This window comes from Medicago sativa, chromosome 3, assembly GCF_051527215.1.
Source record: "Medicago sativa cultivar Bolivia chromosome 3, Bolivia_mono, whole genome shotgun sequence".
Lineage (NCBI taxonomy): Eukaryota > Viridiplantae > Streptophyta > Magnoliopsida > Fabales > Fabaceae > Medicago > Medicago sativa.
The window spans coordinates 27,663,977-27,683,603 of record NC_140751.1 but is presented as its reverse complement, the minus strand read 5'-3'; the positions used below and the strand labels follow the sequence as shown (position 1 = coordinate 27,683,603).

Below are 19,627 nucleotides of genomic sequence, written 5' to 3'. Positions count from 1 at the left end.
CAAGTGCTTTTATTTATCTCCTATTTATATTGAGACACTTTTCATTAATGATATTAGTTGATTTTCATGTTGTAAAACAGTTCTAGTTACAATCAGATAAATGAATTGAATAAGCCAGCTACTGAGTTTTATGGGAAATAAAGTTTTCTTTGGAGAATAAAAGTGTAGAACAAAAATGGTCAAATTGGTTGTAGTTGGTTTTAGATAGTTTCTTTAATGGCTTCTTAATTGGTACTTGTTGTAGTGAAATTATGTTCTATTGATACTTTGATAGGTAGCAGTTTTCTTCACATTTGTATGTGAAGTGATTTAGTGATAGCGGTAACTAGTTGTTTAGGTTAATAGTTATGCATTACCGTTATACTCTAGAAAAGTCTTAACCTGGGACATTCGTATCGTGTCCGTGCTTCATAGCATGTAACTATCAAATCATGGTTGAAAGATAAATAAGGGGCCAGTTGTTTTGGTTTGGTTCTGTAATCTCGCACAACATAACAACCTAGAGTTCAAATCATGGTTGAGTGTCAACATTTAGTGTCACCCCACAATTCAAACAAGACCTATTTTTTGAAACATAAAGAAGAACAGGCAAGAGAAATCTTAAAGGAAAACTAAATAATAGTTGAGAATATTATCTTTAATCATGCAATTATACAAAAGACCAAGCTCAAAAGACTAGCAAAAATCTCAATCACCAACCATACCTTACATTAAAACTCTATAATTCAAATTCATATTTAAGCCACAGGGGACACTATAACCTGATCAAGGACAGGACCACAAAGTGAACCATAATCGTCGATTCTGGTATGATAGAAAGAGCTGTAGAATGTGAGTCTAGTCCTTGGTGCAATAGCTTTAAACTTGAAACTCACAGTTATGAATTTACCCTTCCCTTCGGATTTAAAGGGAACTTTAAAAGTATCTTTTGCAGCAAAAGCTTCAACCATCATTGATCCGTGACAGCCATTTTTCGCGTCTCCGACTGAGAATGTGATCTTGTAGACTTTGTTAGCTTCTGTTCTGAGAATTTGTGCAATGGCGCTTTCTCTGCCAGCAACAAGCTCAACTGCTCCAAGTCCGAATGGGACATTGAAATGCTTTGAGTCGATGAATTTCACGGCTTTGAGAGACTCAACAATCCAACCAGGAAGTGGTGAGTAGAGATCTTCTTGTTGTGGTGGGAGTAAAACGCCGTTGGTTGAGTTGAAAATTGGGAATGGACCCTCTTCAAAGCTAGGATTTTTCACCAAATTAACTGCAATAGACCATAATCATTAATGGCTTTATCAGAAAATGAGAGTTTCAAATACACTAAACACCAAAAGAAATGCTAAGAAAAAAACACCAAAAGAAATGCTAAGAAAAATCAGAAAGATCATATTTTGTAGCACTAACACTTCATGTCCATCCAACACGACACCAACGCATGGTTACATTCAATCATTTCAGTCACTACTCACTATTGTGTTTAATATTTGTGTATGTGCCCATGCTTCATAGGTAAGGATCCAATATCCTTCAAGGGAACTAAATAGAGTTAATTGTTCAGGGATGAAAGTATCCATTAAAAAGTGCAACTCTTTTAAGTGTGTTTGGTTTGTAGTTGCAAAAAAACATACATTTGAGGGACCAAATAAATATTTGAAGTCGATATGCCAACCAAATACATACTTGGTTATTAATGCATTAAAGGTTGCCCTTTTCAATTCATTTTTTGGTTCCATGAAAAAAAAACTCCTTAGCAAGACACTTTTGAATAAATAAGGATGAATTTTAAGACACGTGAGAAATATGATAGACCAAAGAACATGGAAACAATCTTCATCTGAAAATTCATTAGTATAAGCAAGATCCACATAACACACCTAAGTAGTGGAGAACTGATAGATCTATCAATTAGTATTAAAAAAATTACATTCTTAATCTCAACAAGTTCTTATCAACCTTTCAAAAAAAATAGTTCTTATCAAGTACATGTTAAATTCAATTATGTAGATCCTACGAGTGAAGGACATAGGCATGGTATGTGCATCAGGGTTGTCAAATTTTGTTACGCAACAGTGCTATAGCGGCACTATAGTTACTATTTGACATCATTTTGTACCAAGTGTGTGTCCGGTATCACAGTGGGTTGGACAAAATTACAGCACCACCATGATTTTGTTGAAGCTACAAAGTGTGGTTTTTGCAAAATCACGGTATCAAACTCAAAATGATAACAAACAAGCACTAAATAGCATATTGGAGAATAATAGAAAATCATTCAAAGTTTGCTACGCTATAGACAGTATTTAACAAAACTGATGTGGATATGTTTCATTACCTCTTGTAGGCATTGGAGGGTAAAACTCTCTGATAGCAATTGCATCAAGAAGTGGACCACAAGTAGGATCTTCTTGAACACCAGGGTTATGGAAAGTCACTTTAGCAACATTAGATGTAGCTTTAAATCCCCAAGCAATAACATCACCATTGAGACTATACAATGTTTGCAAAGGAACATCACCAGTTTGTGGTGGCACAGAGATTCTCAAAACTTCATCTTGTGCACAAGTCCTTGAAGCACCAAGAATTAAAGCATAGAGTTGACCAGGTTTGACCTTAATTGTTTGAGAAATTGAGGCTTCATTTCCTAGCCTTACAGCATGTGTTCCATGAGTCACTGGGAAAAACATGCCTCCTGGTTGAGGACCACCAGTTACATACTCTACCAAACCATTGATTTCCCATTTTGGTAGGGAAAATTTTCCAATGAGCTTGGTATTCTTTAGGTCTTTAGGGTTTGGCTTCTCCTCAAAGTTTCCATTTTGAAGATAAACTGCAAAGATAAGAAGAAAAAAATAAATTACACACCAAACAACTTCAGATCCTGTTCCAGTACACCAGAAATTCTCCCATTCTCTTCAATCGAGGTTGCTTTTTAACCAAGGAAAAAGGCGTAAAGACTTAATAAGACAAAAACCTACAAAGCACATATACTCAGCGAATTAGGGTGTCCTGGTGTCGGATAGATATCATGTCCGACACATGACACAATACCGACACATATGATTACATAGATTGTTATTCTCTCAAATTATTATCGGTGTCGACATGTCTGTATCATGTCTGGTGTTTGTGCTTCAGACAAAAACAGACAATACTTCAACAAAGGGGTGCAACAAATTTGGAGTCTCAAATAGGAAAATTTTACTAATTAAAATAGCATTAATGACCATTTTTCAACTATGTCCGAGAAATTGGAACTTTGTTCCTTGAGTTTACTCTTATAGCTCTAAGCTGAGACCTCATAAAAAGGTTCCAACAAATTCATTGTTATTAAATTTGTTAATAATCAATCAGATCCAAGCACAGTATCAATCCTACTTACCCACTCAAACTTCACCATAAATGACAGATCTTAAAGCTAACCACAATGTTTTTACAAGAAATGAACCCATAAAGTGACTCCAACAACTAGATCAAAGTATAGTGAAAAAAAAGGACTTAATATGTCACATTGGCTTGAGAACTGAGAGTGTACTTCTCCTCAAGGTTTCACATTCAATTCTCTCAAAATTTCAACTTAGGTAAGTTAATTTAGCTTCTTCAGAAGGAAAAAAAAAAAAAAAACTTTTTTCTTTAAAATAAAAATAAAAATTCTCTAAGCTAAGGTACATGAAAGGCAAAAAGAAAAATGTATGAAGCATAACTATTTCTCTTACATGTTACAAGAATGAGAAAAATGTATCCAACAATGGAACATATGAAAGTACAAAATGTAACATTGTTATTGCTATATAGATATAAGGGTTAATATGTGTTTACCCCCCTGTAATTTGGGCGAGTTCCGGTTTTCCCCCCTGTAATAAATTTTGTTAAAATTCAGCCCCTGTAATTTGAAGATTCCGTCGAAAACCCCCCTGGTCAAACCTGGCACACGCCAGGTGCTGATGTGGCGTGCCACGTCACCTTTTTCTGATGACGTGGCACGCTGACTGTATAATTATTTTATTTTTTATTTTTTACACGTGGCATTTTTTTATTTTTTTATTAAAAAATAGTTTTTTTAATTAAAAAATATTATTTTTTTAAAAAAACGAAAAAAATTCTTAAAAAATAAAAAAATGAAAAAAATTCTGAAAAAAATAAAAAAAAATACCGAAAAAATTAATAAAAATGAATACAAAAATCTGGTAAATTTTAAAAATAAAAAATAAAATCTGGAAAAATAAAAAAAAAAATGAAAACATTCGGGAAAAAAATAATAAATTTCGAAAAATTCATATTTCCAGATTTTTTTCAATACCGGAAAAATGAAAAAAATTCTTTTTTTTACGGAAAGTACTTGTCTTTCAACCGTATAACATGATTTATATACCGGAGTCAATCAATATACATTATATCCTGTTATTAGGACATGATTTTTATAAATATGATTAATCTTGAAAATTTTTCAAATGATCAATCTTGAAATTTTTGAAAAAAGATTAATTAGCTCTTTGGGACTGGTTGTTTCTTTTCAAAAATGTCCTCAATTTTCAATACAAATAAAACATGTAACACATCGTAAATATTAAAAAAAATTCCAGATTGTTTTTATTTTTCGAAAAAGAAGTTTTTCAAATTTTCTCAACAAAAAAAAATCTTGAAAATATTTTTATTTTTAAAAATCTGTGTACAAATTTATTTAAAAATTTAGGAAAATTCAGATTTTTTTTTCAATTTTTTTTTACGATGTGTTACAAATTTGAGAATATTTTCTAATATTTAAAAATTGAGGATAAAAACAATCTGGAAATTATTTGTATTGAAAATTGAGGACATTTTTGAAAAGTACTTTCTAAAAAATAAGAATTTTTTTCATTTTTCCGGTATTGAAAAAAATATGGAAATATGAATTTTTCGAAATTTATTAATTTTTTCCCTAATGTTTTCATTTTTTTTTAATTTTTCCAGATTTTATTTTTTATTTTTAAAATTTACCAGATTTTGTATTCATTTTTATTAATTTTTTCGGTATTTTTTTATTTTTTTCAGAATTTTTTTCATTTTTTAAGAATTTTTTTCGTTTTTTTAAAAAAAAATTAAATTTTTTTTTTTAAAAATAATATTTTTTTAATTAAAAATAATATTTTTTAATTAAAAAAACTATTTTTTAATAAAAAAATAAAAAAAAATGCCACGTGTACAATATAAAAAAATAAAAAATAAAATAATTATACAGTCAGCGTGCCACGTCATCAGAAAAAGGTGACGTGGCACGCCACATCAGCACCTGGCGTGTGCCAGGTTTGACCAGGGGGGTTTTCGACGGAATCTTCAAATTACAGGGGCTGAATTTTAACAAAATTTATTACAGGGGGGAAAACCGGAACTCGCCCAAATTACAGGGGGGTAAACACATATTAACCCTAGATATAATAAATAAATGAAATGGTTTTAGATATGAGTATTACCTTCTGGTATTCTAGGCTGAAGAGAAGCAAAAGCTGAAGAAGCAAAGAAGAAGAAAGCTAGAAAGATTGAAGAAAAGAGAGACACCGCCATTGGAAGTTGAAAGAGTGTGAAGACTGAAGAGGGTTTGGTTTTGCTCTGAAAAAGCAGAGCTAAGTATGGAATGGAAGTGAAGTAGTTGGATAGATAGAGAGGTTGGGTTGGGTTTTATATTGGAGAGAGAAGGGAAATTATGATGGATACCACTTACCAAAAATCATGTAGAAAAACCTCTTTTTTAAATTTTGAAAACTGTACAAAAAAGCTATTTAGATGCACATGTTTTGTGTCCTAAAGTTCAAAGTTTTTGAATTGTTTTTTCTAAACCGACTTTTTCTCCTTAATTTGTGCTGTGAGAGAGAGAGTATCCCTTATCTCTTAATGGGTGTTGCAATTATTTTTCATAAGGAAAATTATATGTCATGTTTGATTTTTTGTGGTAAGAGATACAGGTAAATTATAAAACATATAAAATTGATTTTTTGGTGTGTAGTTTTTTCAATAATGTCTCGTAAATACAACTCAACTTATAACAAAAAGATACGTGAAGTATATAATATATTGGAGAGTAAGTTTTAATATATTGGTGTTAACCATACGCGTGTGCGTAGGATACCCAATGTAAAACTGTCGTGGTTACACAAAGTTCGTAATGAAGTTTATGCATTAACGTGGTGAGTTACTGTGAGTTTGGTAAAAAAAATTGGATTGCAAAATGCAGATCCATATACGTACGTGCTCAAGTGTGTGATTTTAACCATTAAATTATTTAAAAAAAATGGTAGAACCAATTTTTTTACTATTGTTTCTCTTCCACTTAACACTTTGTGTTGTGATTGTGCTTATTTTCTTCTTTTTTTTAAAAAAAAAATTGTGCTGATTTTATTTATTATATTTTGGTCTTTTCAAGAAAATTGTCCTTAAAACTGAATTTTAGTTTAAAGTTGTGATTTGGTGCTTTTTTGTTTTTGAAAGGAGATATGGAACTTTCTTGTCATCACAGTATATTTTAATTATTAAAAGTTTCTTGTCAATTTTTTTCCCCTTAAATTTATTGTTATTTTTCATTGTCACCGCAAGAGTTTAATTTATTGTTTTGTCTTTAAACTTTTTTATTTATTTAAAATCAATCTTTACCTTCTTAGAACAGACACACACTAAAATATCATAAGTTGTCTTTCACTAACTCTTCTTTGTTTCTTGTTTTAATAATGTCGGTGGTTAATATTTGTTTAAAACTTTCATGAGGTTGCAAATTTCAAACGCAGGTCAAGGTGATGATCTCATGTTCTACAACTCTCTTTAACGTGGAGATACTACGTTTTCCTAATGTACTCGATACATCACATTAACTCACCATGTTAACGCATAAGACAATGTACAATGGGAAAAAAATTTCAATAACCTTTAACACCTACTTTTTCAATTCTCAACAGTCCACATCATTTTTTCTCTCTTAATTCAACACCCATTCAATTTTTACTACTCCAATAGTTTTCATTCAACACCCTACCCCACCACTTTTTATTTCTTATTCTTATTTAATTTTTGTTTTTATAATCACATAAAATTATAATTATCGATTATAATTAAATTAAAATAATACAAATATTTTTTTTAAAAAAACAATATTTTTTTTAAATAATTTATTTTTATTTTCTTAACTTAAAATGCAATACAAGAAACTAAGCACGCGACACACGAATAGCTTAAAATGCAAGACAACAAACAAGCACACAACACACACGTAATTTATTTAGTACGATACAAATGATCTTCAATTACGAAACATTCTAAACTTTGTCCATATGCGCTTCACTAGATCTGCTTGCAATGCGTGATGAACATTTGGATCACGCAACTCGGATCTAGCACACACATGATTTGCAAAAGTGGGTAACACCTCGGTCGAGTATGGTTGCGGTGTACTAGATCCACTTCCCTCGGATTGCTCAAAATCGGTCCAACGTTGAGCATATGTATCTCGTTCATCCTCAACAATCATATTATGTAATATGATGCATGACCTCATGATGATACCCAAATCGGTTATGTCCCACAAGCGAGCTGGTTCACGGATGATTTTAAATCGAGCTTGAAGCACTCCAAAAGCACACAATGAAAACGCACGCGCCCTGTCTGCTCGTGTAACGCACGCGCCAAGTTTCACACAATGAAAACGCACCGCGTGTCTGCTGCTTGCAGGATTAAACATGTTGAATTGCTTCATCACCCAACTCCTCCAGCTCATCTTCAACAAGGCTCTTCCAATGGCTTCAACAGGCTTCAACAAGCTTCAACAAGGACCATTGGAGATGGTCTAAAAGATACTAGTAGATGCGTATATAAACCGTATACGTACACGGTTTATAGACGCATCTACTAATGATTTTTTTAGGTAAATTTCTATTGAGTTATTTTATTTTTTATGAAAAATGTTAACTCGTGTCCTGGTACAAGTTAAAAACTTTAAATAGTAATTTTTTGTGAAAGTTTATGTAATAAAGTGCAATGAAAATTGAAAACTTTAACATTTTTATAAAATAATTATTTAATTTAAAATGTTTAAAGAATGTCTCGGAGACACTAGTTAACAAAACTCTTTTTTTATTTATCAAAACACAAAAAAACAATGAACACCATAAGGGGGCTTCAACCCGATACAAACCAAGATTACATATACGTGTTTTTCTCGTAAGGCAAACCAGAATTATCTCTGATAGAAGCAAGAAAAAGTGGTGAATCACTCCACAATTGAGAGGCAAACAAAGGCAAGCTTTGACCAACCAATAGGAAATAGAGATTGATCCCTAAAATCGAGTAATATCATAATAGATGGTAAAATTATTTCTTAAAAATTTAAATATTACTACATTTTTATGGTTGAATTTGAACACAAAATCTCTAATTGAGAAGGAAGAGATTTTTTTTCTCATTTCATTCAAACACTCTTTGATGTTTAAACTTGAATTTGGATCTTCTCAAGTATGAAAAACGTGATAGTTACGTGGATAATTTCACCACTAAAATATATTCTTAAAAAAAACATAAGAGTTTGCTAACGAGTGCACCTTAATATCTTTAAGGATTATAATTTAAGAAATTATTTATTAAAAAATTCAAATATTTTGATGTCTAATACATTGAATACATAATTTTTCTATACAAATTTACCATTCAATGTCTTCAAAGATTGTCACAACACATTCGTTAACATTATTAAAAAGGGTCATGTTAACTTGTGTCCTTAGAGCACATGTTAAACAACCTAAATAGAGCAATTTTGCATTGGAAAACAAAATATGACAACTTTTAAGAAGTTGAATGCACGTCTTTTGATATGTGTATTTCTATAATGAGTATCTTAAAATGTGCTTTGAGGGCACAAGTTAACATTAGCCTATTAAAAATTATAAAAAGAGTTAATACATTTAATAGTGGAATAAATAATCCACATACTTTCACAAGTTTTTTCTTACAATTAAGAGCATTCAAATCCCTTAAACCTGGTTGGTATTGGTAAGTTTATCTTAGCTTGGTGTAGCCACGTAATTGGAGCCAGAACCTTTTGAATTATAGGCACAGCAGTGGGTGGAGTAGTATGGGAGAAGAGACAACAGCACGTGCTAATCGGCCTACAAAATCAGATATGGATCATTTTCTGAGACAAAAAAATGCACTTTTTTATTTTGCTTTTTCTATATTTTCGAGCAAGGATAACTGAGTCAGGGTAAAAAGAAAGATATTTAGGTGACATTGAGTAAGGTGGCATTAGTGTATTTTTACGAAAGAAAATATTTTATGAATGATTAAAATAAAGGGTTTTGCAAACCAGTATACTCGGATATTGGTTAAGGAATCTAAAAGTAAAATAACTGTTTGAAAATATAAACTGTTACTTTTAACCAACTAATTATTATATCACTTTTTAATAAAATCTTACTTCTTTTGGCTGCTTAACCAATGCCTCAGGAACACTAATTAACATTCTCCTAAAATAAATTATTTTTTATGACAGCATAGTTAATTATGTAAGAGATAAAGACAATATCTTCAATATCACCAAAGTTCAATGTCCTCCATTTGGGTTCCAACTAGGGTTGTTTATGGTTCTATAAACTGTATTGGAACTGAACTATATTAATGGATACAATTCAGTTTTTAAAACCACTTTAAAAAAAGAGTAATGATATTTTGACATCCATTTGATGACAACTTTGTTGACAACCTTGTTTTTCTCACTTCCTATTGGTCAAAAACAATGGAGAGAGAAAAAGGAAGAGAGATGATAACAACATCATGTGAGTATGAGAGATAAAGTTGTTCAAAAGTTGTCAAAAAGTGGTTGTCAAAATATCATTTCTCTTAAAAAAAACTGGTTTATTTTTAAAAACAATTCAGATCAGGTTTAAAACCAGTTTAATATATTTGAACCGTATTTTATATTAAAGCTAGTTTTTTTTATTGAGATTTTTTTTGTGCGCTTTTTTTCTTTAGATTTTTATTTTTATTTTTAATTAAATAATTTAAATTAATAATATAATATTAATAAAGGAGATGGTGGCAGGTGGTGGGAGAGTGGCCGCCGGTGGTGGTCCGTGGCGGAGCTCCGGCAACCACCACGGCGGAGGAGGGCGGCGCTCTGGCGGTCGACGGTGGTTCTCCGACGAGGTGACGACGACGCTCAGGCGAGTGCGTGGTGGCTGGAGGCGGCGCCGATGGGATGTGGGGTGGCTGCCACTAATCAATTACTTTAATATATCTTTTAATTAAAAAGTTATTAAATAAAAAGTTACCTCACAAAGTGAGGAACTCATGACCTTTAACATTATGCTAGTTTAATTTCCCACTACACCAGCATAATTTATATGTACAGTTTTTTTATATATGTATATGATATATAATCTGTTTTGTTTATCTTGTAAAAAAAAAATTGTTTTTTTTATAAATTTGTAATTATTCTTAAAATTAAATTTTGGTTAAAAATTTGTAAAAGAAAATAATAAAGAGTTCAAAACAAGTTAAAACTGGTTTTTAAATTAAGTTTGGATAATTGAATTGGTTTAAATTTGTGGTTCAATTCATAAACCATTTAATATGGTTCAGTTTTTTTGTGGTCCAGTTTGGTTCGGTTTATGGATACAATTCAGTTAACCATATTTTTGCACACCCCTAGTTCCAACCAATCAAGTGGAAAAAATTTCATGTTCCTTTTCTTGTGGCTACAAATTTTAATATGTAATCAGGGTGGATCCACACTATAGTTAAGTGTGGCTTTAGCCACACATGATTATTACTTTTTTTTTGCTGGTCCTCAAAGTCGAACCTGCATCGAAAGGGCGGAGGGTACACACCTAACCGCTTAACCATAGTGTTTAATTTGTTATAGTTCCGCATCATTCGAATTCGAATATATAGTATTATAAATCAAAGATAATTTAGCACATATGACTACATTGTCTGAATCCGTCCTTGTATGTAATGTGTATTTCTTTTCCTTAAAATTATACTTTTGTTATTTTATCTTAAAAATAGTATAAAAAAATTTAGGGTGAAAGAAGCGTATATGTCTTTTTTATTTTTATTTTTTTGTTCTCACGAAACTTAGATTGGGATTTTAGGTTAAATGTTGTATTAAGTTAGATTTCTCCTTGCACTTTTCTTTCTTCTCAAGCTAGCTTTCATACTTATCAAGTGCAATGAGCTCTTTCTCATGTTCTTCGAATTTGTCAAACGAAGTTTTGATGCATAAAGTTGTAAGATCGTTAGTTTATTCGATGACGGTTATCTTGGGTTACTTTTCTTTAGTAAGAAACACATGATTTATTAGAAGAAACTTTACTAGAAACCGGTCTACCAAATACATTCAATCTATTTATAAGATGAGTTAACCTCTTTCGGTCTTTTGCATTATGTCCATAATGTAGATAAATCTTAATAATATACAAACATGAAGCAACAAATAGCAACTTTTTTTACACCAATCCAATGTGGCACATACTCAATCCAATGTGTCACAAGCTTAAGCCATCTACAAGTCTTTATCACATTTTATAAAGCTCATTTTATCATCAAAAATAGTAAGTAGGAGCTGAAAATGATGTAATCCACATTTTTTAACAATTAAAAAAGCATCAAAATTCATTTTAGACCATAAAATTTTGAAAGTGTTTATTTCCCTCCAACAAACATCATTTTCAGGTGTATTAATAAGAAAAAAACAAATGTTGAATTTGAAATCAGGCCCAATGCACCCAGCCCAACAATAAAGTATACTTTATCAGATTTTTTTGCAGACATTAAATGCAAAAAACACAAAAGCGTTGCTTTTCCCCTCTTCTGCGCGTGAACAACCTTCATTATCAGACAAACACCATTAACACAAATTCTGCACATCTCAATTCAAATTCACATCCGAAATTTGAATTCTCCCCTTAAAATTTTCGCTCTCTCTCTTGGATTTCATTCTCTCATTTCCGTCTTCTCTCCTCTTTTCTTTCATTTTTTCTCAACTGCAATTTCACCAAATACAATTCTCAATTCTAAATCAACCGATTCCAATTTCACCAAATAGAAATCATTTTTTCGATTCAGAGGTAAGAAATCCAAAGAGGGAATGAAATCGCAGTTATCGGTTGAAGATCGATTTTACGAAAAACACGCGAACGGCGCGAGAGGTAAGAATTTTAATTTTTTTTCCCTTTGAATTCATGATTTGTGTTCATGTTCAAGATATTAAAATCCTCTCTTACTCTATCTCTCTCTCTCTCTCTCTCTCTCTCTCTCTCTCTCTCTCTCTCTCTCTCTCTCTCTCTCTCTCTATGTTGTTGTTACAGTATGGAAACTACGAAAGCTTCTTCAGTTTGGATATTTTCAAGGTACCGTTTATACTCGATAATAATTCAATTTTTTATTTCGGATTTATATTTTAGAATATTGGGTTTGTTGATTGAAGTTGGTCTAATTCTGAAAATGGTGTTGAATTTATTTTAGTTCTGTATTTGATTTGATTTATTTATGGTGAAATTTAGCACTCACCAAGTGTTTGAGAAAATGTCACAGTAAAAAGAATGTTAGTTTTGATATTGATTTTGTTTTGGATTTGTGTTGTTGATATTCTTTTGTTCATTTTTGTGATTTTTTTGCCATATATTTGAAGAATTCCTTTAAATCTCTGACTCACCGTTTTTTATCTTTCTTTCCATCTAAATTTTCAGATTTCTATTTCATCCACATTTTGATGTAATCGGTTTGTAGACTGAGAAGAAGATGGTTTGGTTTAAGGACTAAAGGTAATGGATTTTCCGATTCAAATTTTTTTTTTTTATGAATTTGTGTTGTGAAAGGTTTTAACTTTTTGGTTTGTGTGTTTTCATTTGTGCTTTTTAATTTGAAGGTGTTGTGTCAGATTCAGCATCTCAACCTCACTATTGTTGAACAATTAAACTTATTGTTCTTTCCATGTTCATTATTTATAGTTTTGTATTCGGTTGCCATGAGATTGAGTTTTAATTATTTTCATACAATGATCTATTTGCAGATACTACATTGGATGATGTATATGGTCAACTCAGGAAGAAATAATGAAGGATCTCATCATTTATAATTGGGTTAACCAAAAATTAGTGCACAATAAGGTAAACTAAAAATTATTACAATAAAATTAGTTTACTGCTCTATTGAATAGTGCAATGATATATGTGCAGTAATGAAAATTTAGAGTCTTTGTATTTGGTGATAGACTATGTTTTTATTTGAGTGCAATGATATAATGTTTGGACTATTTTATTGTTTTCAATCATTGGACGATACATATCAATGACATATTATCAATTAGAACCAATTATTGAAATTAGTATTTATTTTTAAATTGTTCACTCAAATGTAATTTTGAAGTTTTGGAGTTTAAATTGAATCAACTTGATAATTAATTCAATATAGTTGTTCATTATCTGTATTGGGGTTTTATTCTAAAGATATCACCATGAAATAAAGTTTACTAGCAACTCTATTTGTAGTGTATATCTGTCATAGGCATAATAGTCTAATACGACCTTTTGTTTTGTTCATTACGAACTCGGAAGAATGAGAGCTGTAATTTATATTTGGGTAACTTTCATACTATTTGGGTAACTACATGAAGGTTTCATACTATTTGGGTAACTTTCATGAGTTTTCATTGTTATATTTGTGTTTTTTATATGTATGTGCATGATTTGTTTTCTCTGTGTATGCCTCTTGCAAAAAGGTATCAATTTAGTTAAATGTTATATCATACAATTTGAATGATATTTATTATTTTGTTAAATGTTATATCCTGCCTCTTTCACATTTGCTTATTTGTTTTTTTATTTAGATTTTGATTGCAGGATAGTAACCGTCATGTAGATTTTTACTGCTTTCTTTTAATTTATTTGAATATTTTGTTTCTTTTGTACAAGGATTTTCTCAATGGGTAAATGGAAAGCAAATGGAGGGTGACTGAACTATTAAGAACAGTTAAATACTAGCCTTGGAATTCAGAAGGCCCCTCTTTGTATGGTAAATCTTTAGATCTTATGTATTTTGTTCTTCTTTATTGAAAAGAATAAGTTTTAAAAAGCTTGGAATTCACTGAACTTCACTATAATTATGAATGGGGGGACATATATGGCCGAAAATATAAATTAATGTCTCAATATTTGAGGAAATAAAGGAATTCCAAGTGGTCTCCTTTTTTCATTGTGGTCTCCTTTTTTCACAAGGCTTATGATGTTCTGAATTTTCTTTCATGAGTAAGGTGTAGTCCATGAAGCAATGTGAAGAAATCTAATATGAGATCCCTTTTATGAAATTATTACTTCATTGCATCAGCACCACCAGTTAGGTCACATTTCATTTATTTTATAAAGTGAAATTTACTTTAATTTGAGCCAGTGCATAATAGAAAATTCTAAAAAAGTTTAATGTGTAAAATAGTCTAAATGTTTGCTAGCTTATTTTGGGTTCTACTTTACTTGATCTCTCTTGATGAAATAAATTGCTGTCATATTTTGTGTATATGAATAAGTCTCACTCCCTTCCTTAGTCTTTTTGAAGAATAAATTTCCCTATCTGATTATAGATTGAATAATTGCCAACTTTTGTTTTTTTTTGAAAGAAACTTTTTGTTCTTTTTTGTTTATCCTACTTTGATTCATCAACCATATTATAAAAACATTCATCCAGGTCTGTGTTTTCAAATTATAGCTATAAAGTTGGACAACTTATGGGGTCTCCTAAGAGGAGGCATGTTCCTTCATATGATTCTTCAAGGTCTTCATCTTTTATGGAATAATTACTAGGATGGAAATCTATCACAATCACCACATCTTCAGCAGAGTCCATGTCAAACAACTTAAGTAGTTTTTGGACTTATATTTTGAGGCCTAATTTTTTTTATTAGTGATGTAATAGTTGTGATGTAACCGATGTTACTTAATTTTTGCTTTGTGTCTTTTAGTATAGTTTACCTTTATTAAAAAGGAAAGAGACAAGAGAATAGATAGGAATGAAATTATCAATTGATATGAAATATGAATCAATGCAAAAAAAAAAAAATCATGAACTACAAAAATACTAGGACGTAAATTATCGTCATTGTCTTCCATTTAAGAACTGTTGCAACAGGGAAATTAATAGATTTGGAGATACAGTCTTCTATGAGATTTATTTTGGTTTTTTATTTTCTACTTTGCTTTTTTATTTTCTACGTTGCTCTATAGCTTAATATTGTTTATCCATTCTTTATGATAATTTCTAAATCCGCCCCTAAATCACGGGAGGCTAACAATAATTGTGCTTTCGATTCTTATTTAAATTATTTAAATAGAAATCATGTTCTTGATATATACTGGATACACTATAGAGCAATTTAATATTATTTAAATTAAAAACAGACAATTGAGCCAATGTTATGCCCTGCATTAGAAAGATGTTACTTACTAATTTTTTTCATTTACAATTTTTCTTTGGCAAATCTTATACATTAATATTACTTTATATATATTTCTGTAACATAAAAAAATATATTCCTTTCTGTAACTACAAAACTTTAAAAATGTTTCTAAGTTTGGTGCATTATCAAGGTTCCCCTCTTGACTATTTCCAATTAGACACAAGGCTTTAGTAGCATGAGAAAATCTATTTGTTTTTATCCATCGTTATATTTTGCCACTTTTTACTTATCAATTTATGCATCACGGGAGGCTATAAAGTATTTGATTTAAATTTCTATTAAATGTCCAAAGTTTCATATTCCTTTAAAACATCGAGTTACATGTGTTTCAATTAAGTTTCTATTTAATTAAGTCTACAATTTCATATTCCTCAAAAAGCATGGGAGGCTATAAGTATTTGATTTAAGCCACACTAGATCTTTTCTAGCCCGTGCGTTGCACGGGTGGAAATGCTAGTACATCTTATACATCAAATTATAATTTTGTCATAATTTTGAAATAACATCAATACAATACCTATAAAAAAATATGCACTCACATGACGTTCCTTAACACTTTGATGCATCTACAATATAATTTTTGCTTGAAAAAGAATCTAATCAAAATTAAGTTTTCAATTTTTTAAAATAGATTTGTAGTTTTTATATCAGTTTGGATTTAAACATTATATATTTGCGTCTATCGGGTGCAAGTGTTTTTTCCGTGTCAGATGGATCTTAGGGGTCAAATTGAATACATATCCTTGTTACATTAACAAATCATATGCTTAAACTTAAACATTAGATCATGTTCTCAAAATAGAAACAAAATCACTTAATAATTTGTTTTAATTTTATATATATGTGAGACCAATTAAATGGCATGTTCTGATTATTGAGTCATATGGCATGTGAGATTTTCTTATTTTCATTGGAAGCATCAATAATTCCAAAAACCATAGACAGCACTCGTTTTGCAGCATAACCGAAATACGAAGAATACAGGAACCTGCACTTGCGTATAGCAGTGATTGTAGGTCTCTAAGTATACCATTTTTAGATAACTTCTGACACTCATTATTGAAAGAAGATACTACATCCAGCTCAAAATATGTCAATATTTAAATGAATTATTTGTCTCATTTTAATATATATTTTGAAACTATAAACTGCATTAATTTATTTTTATCATAATTTATTTTTTTAAAAGGATTTAGATAACTTCTGACACTCATTATTGAAAGAAGATACTACATCCAGCTCAAAATATGTCAATATTTAAATGAATTATTTGTCTCATTTTAATATATATTTTGAAACTATAAACTGCATTAATTTATTTTTATCATAATTTATTTTTTTAAAAGGAAATGCTAATCAGTGCCCTCAAAACAATGGTTAAGGAAGCAAATATAGTAATTCCACATTGTAACTTGCGCATTCAACTTCTCAAAAGTTAAAAAGTGGTATTTTCAACTTAAAACTTTCTTTTTTTGGTTTCCTTAACTACTGCCCCAAAGGCACCTGTTATGTCGATTTTTTGAAGAGGTCACCTGGTTGAAAGATGAATACTTCAAGTCCATGAAACTCGATTCGAGACTTAACATAATCCACTTAAGAAATTTTTCTTTTAAATGACAAATATTAGTAATTACTATTTTTTTTCTATTTTGTTATAATTTGAATCAAGAAACTTCAACTCCTTATCTCTTATTTTAAATTAATTCAGTTTTTCAATCTTCTAATGCACCTAAAAATTTGACTTTTTTTAACATATACATTTTCTTTCACGTCATCAAGATTCTTCTCAAACCTCTTTTGTGAACCCCATGACTAAACTTAGAATTTTAAAGCTGTAGGTCATGTTAACAAATCTCTAAAAACGTTTAATGAATTCATAAAAGGAAATTGTGTTGTTTTGTTTAATCATTTAGCATCATAAGAGAAAATTGTGATCTAGAAGTCCTAGCTCAACCGGCAAAAATGTCAAAATTGTTAGGCCGGATGCCATGATCGGGGTTCGAACCCTGGTACCTCCACTTGTGTGTGTGAGTTTATAATGGCTTTGCCATTTCGTCTATCTATCAAAAAAAAAAAAATTGGCGTCTATCTACCAAAAAAAAAAAATTGTGAAAATTAATACTTTACTACTTCTAACATATGTATCGGTCATGGTTTTTATTACAAGGTAACAAAATCCATCTAAAAGATTGACTTCTCCTAACATAAGCAAGAACGGGAAACACTTGCTTCGTCAAAACCCACACGACGACGTACGCATCACATGTATTTCAAAATAAATGTCTGAAACACTCTCGTTTTATGACTCTCTCTAACACTCATTCTTTCATTAAGGGTCTGTTTGGTAAGGCCACCAAAAGAGCTTATAGCTTATAGCTTATAGCTTATAAGCTCATTTGACAAAAAAAACTCTGTTTGGTAACTTTTTTTACAATGAGCTTATAGCTTATTTCACGAATTTCAATGAGCTTATAAGCTATTTTTCAGAAGCTACTCCAAGTAGCGTTTGAGCTTATAGCTTATAGCTTTTTGTTTTTTCTTCCATTATTACCCTTGTTATTTTAATTAAAACCCAACTTTACCCTTTATATATTAAAACACATTTATTACGTTTCAATGCTTTGCCTCTATATTTTTTTCCCTGCGTTTCCAGTTCTTATGTATATTACGTCTTCATTTTAACATCAAATTTTCATTAAAATAACTGAAATGGAATATTACGTTCTTATGTATATTATGTATATTACGTTCTTATGTATATTATCTATATTGCGTTTCCAGTTTTTCTTGTAGTAACAATTTTCATTTTAACATCAAATTTTATACTTTATTTTTTTAAAGAAACTTTATACTTGAATTTTTTTTGTAAAGTATAAAAACTGAAATGGAATAAATGTTATATGAATTAATAATGTCCTTTTATGTAATTTTACATTTATCAGCTAGTTCAACTGCTATTTTTACCAAACACTTTAATTAGCTTATCAGCTATAAGCTATCAGCTAGCTTATCAGCTAAAAGCTATCAGCTAGCTTATCAGCTAGCTTATAAGCTATCCGCTATTTTTACCAAACAGAGCCTAAGTGAAACTTAAGAAAGTTTCATCATTTTATGTGAGATTCGTTTTTAAAGCGTGATATTCGCATAAATTTCATATAATAAAAGAATGAGTATTAGAGTGAGTGTTTAAAATAGAGTATCCATAGCATTTCTGATCTTCCGAGACCTCTTTCGTGAACCCAAAAATTAGACCTACACTTTTAGTAGCTGCTTCAATAAATATTTAATCAACATCTCGACCTCCCCATCTTCTCATAACGTAAACCGAAGGTTATCAATCCTAAGTCTGATTAACTTCTTTGATGGAAAATAAGAATAAAAATGATTTAACTTTTCCTATAACATTTGGAAATCTTAGCTTCTTTTTTTATTATAGAAAATTACCAGAAAACTTCAAATAATGCCCATAAAAACATTTGTGCATCACACGTGCAAGGAGTCTAATTGAGTCTATATAGTAACAACATTCATGCATGAATTGTTTAAACAATACTACAATTGCATTATATACACTTGTATAACAAAACTACTCAATCATGTGATCGATATTTTAAATACAACTTGGAAGGTCTCCTAAATCTAATGATATAATTTTATGTATTTGGTTTTGGATTGAGCATTGGGACCACGCACATGATGGTTTGTAAGTATCTACTTCTGGATTTTGGATGTGGATATAAAACCAAATGGTTGCCATATGAAGCTAGCTGTGAATGCCACCACGTTTTGTTTCATGTATAGGTGTTCAACCAACCAATATAAAAAAAAAAAAAAAAAAAAAACAGTTGTGAAGTCTTGTTTCTTCCCTAACTAGTGTAAATACTAGTTTTGATTTAAAAATATTTTTCTTAAATAAAGTTCCGTTTAAGAATAAATTTCTTTTGAAAAAGGTTGGAAAATTTTGAAAATGGAAAACAAAGTGATAGAGAATGATGGATAATGATATACTCCAGAACATTATAGAACTTTCAAGATGTGGAGAATATTTTAGAACTTTCAATAATACTACTAAATACTCCATCCGGTCTTTATTATAAGAAGAAAAACCAAAAACCATTAAAACCAATGAACTCATTAATTAGTGTAGTTTTTCGAATATTTTTACTAATATAC

The 19,627-nt window shown here is 30.4% G+C and overlaps 1 protein-coding gene and 1 long non-coding RNA gene across 2 annotated transcripts; one reads left to right on the top strand and one right to left on the bottom strand.

Moving 5' to 3' along the window:
- Positions 1-600: 600 nt before the first annotated feature.
- On the bottom strand, positions 601-5,610 carry LOC146936863 (protein TEEBE-like). The gene is made up of 3 exons (XM_085751438.1): positions 5,442-5,610; positions 2,327-2,821; positions 601-1,258 (listed from the first exon to the last, which is right to left on the bottom strand). The coding sequence occupies exons 1-3, from the start codon at positions 5,530-5,532 to the stop codon at positions 738-740; spliced, it is 1,107 nt and encodes a 368-aa protein (XP_085607564.1). The 5' UTR covers positions 5,533-5,610; the 3' UTR covers positions 601-737.
- A 6,162-nt stretch (positions 5,611-11,772) lies between these two features.
- On the top strand, positions 11,773-15,162 carry LOC146936862 (uncharacterized). The gene is made up of 6 exons (XR_015030750.1): positions 11,773-12,155; positions 12,315-12,356; positions 12,696-12,770; positions 13,019-13,115; positions 13,920-14,019; positions 14,686-15,162. It is a non-coding gene; the product is annotated as an uncharacterized LOC146936862 (long non-coding RNA).
- Positions 15,163-19,627: the final 4,465 nt, after the last annotated feature.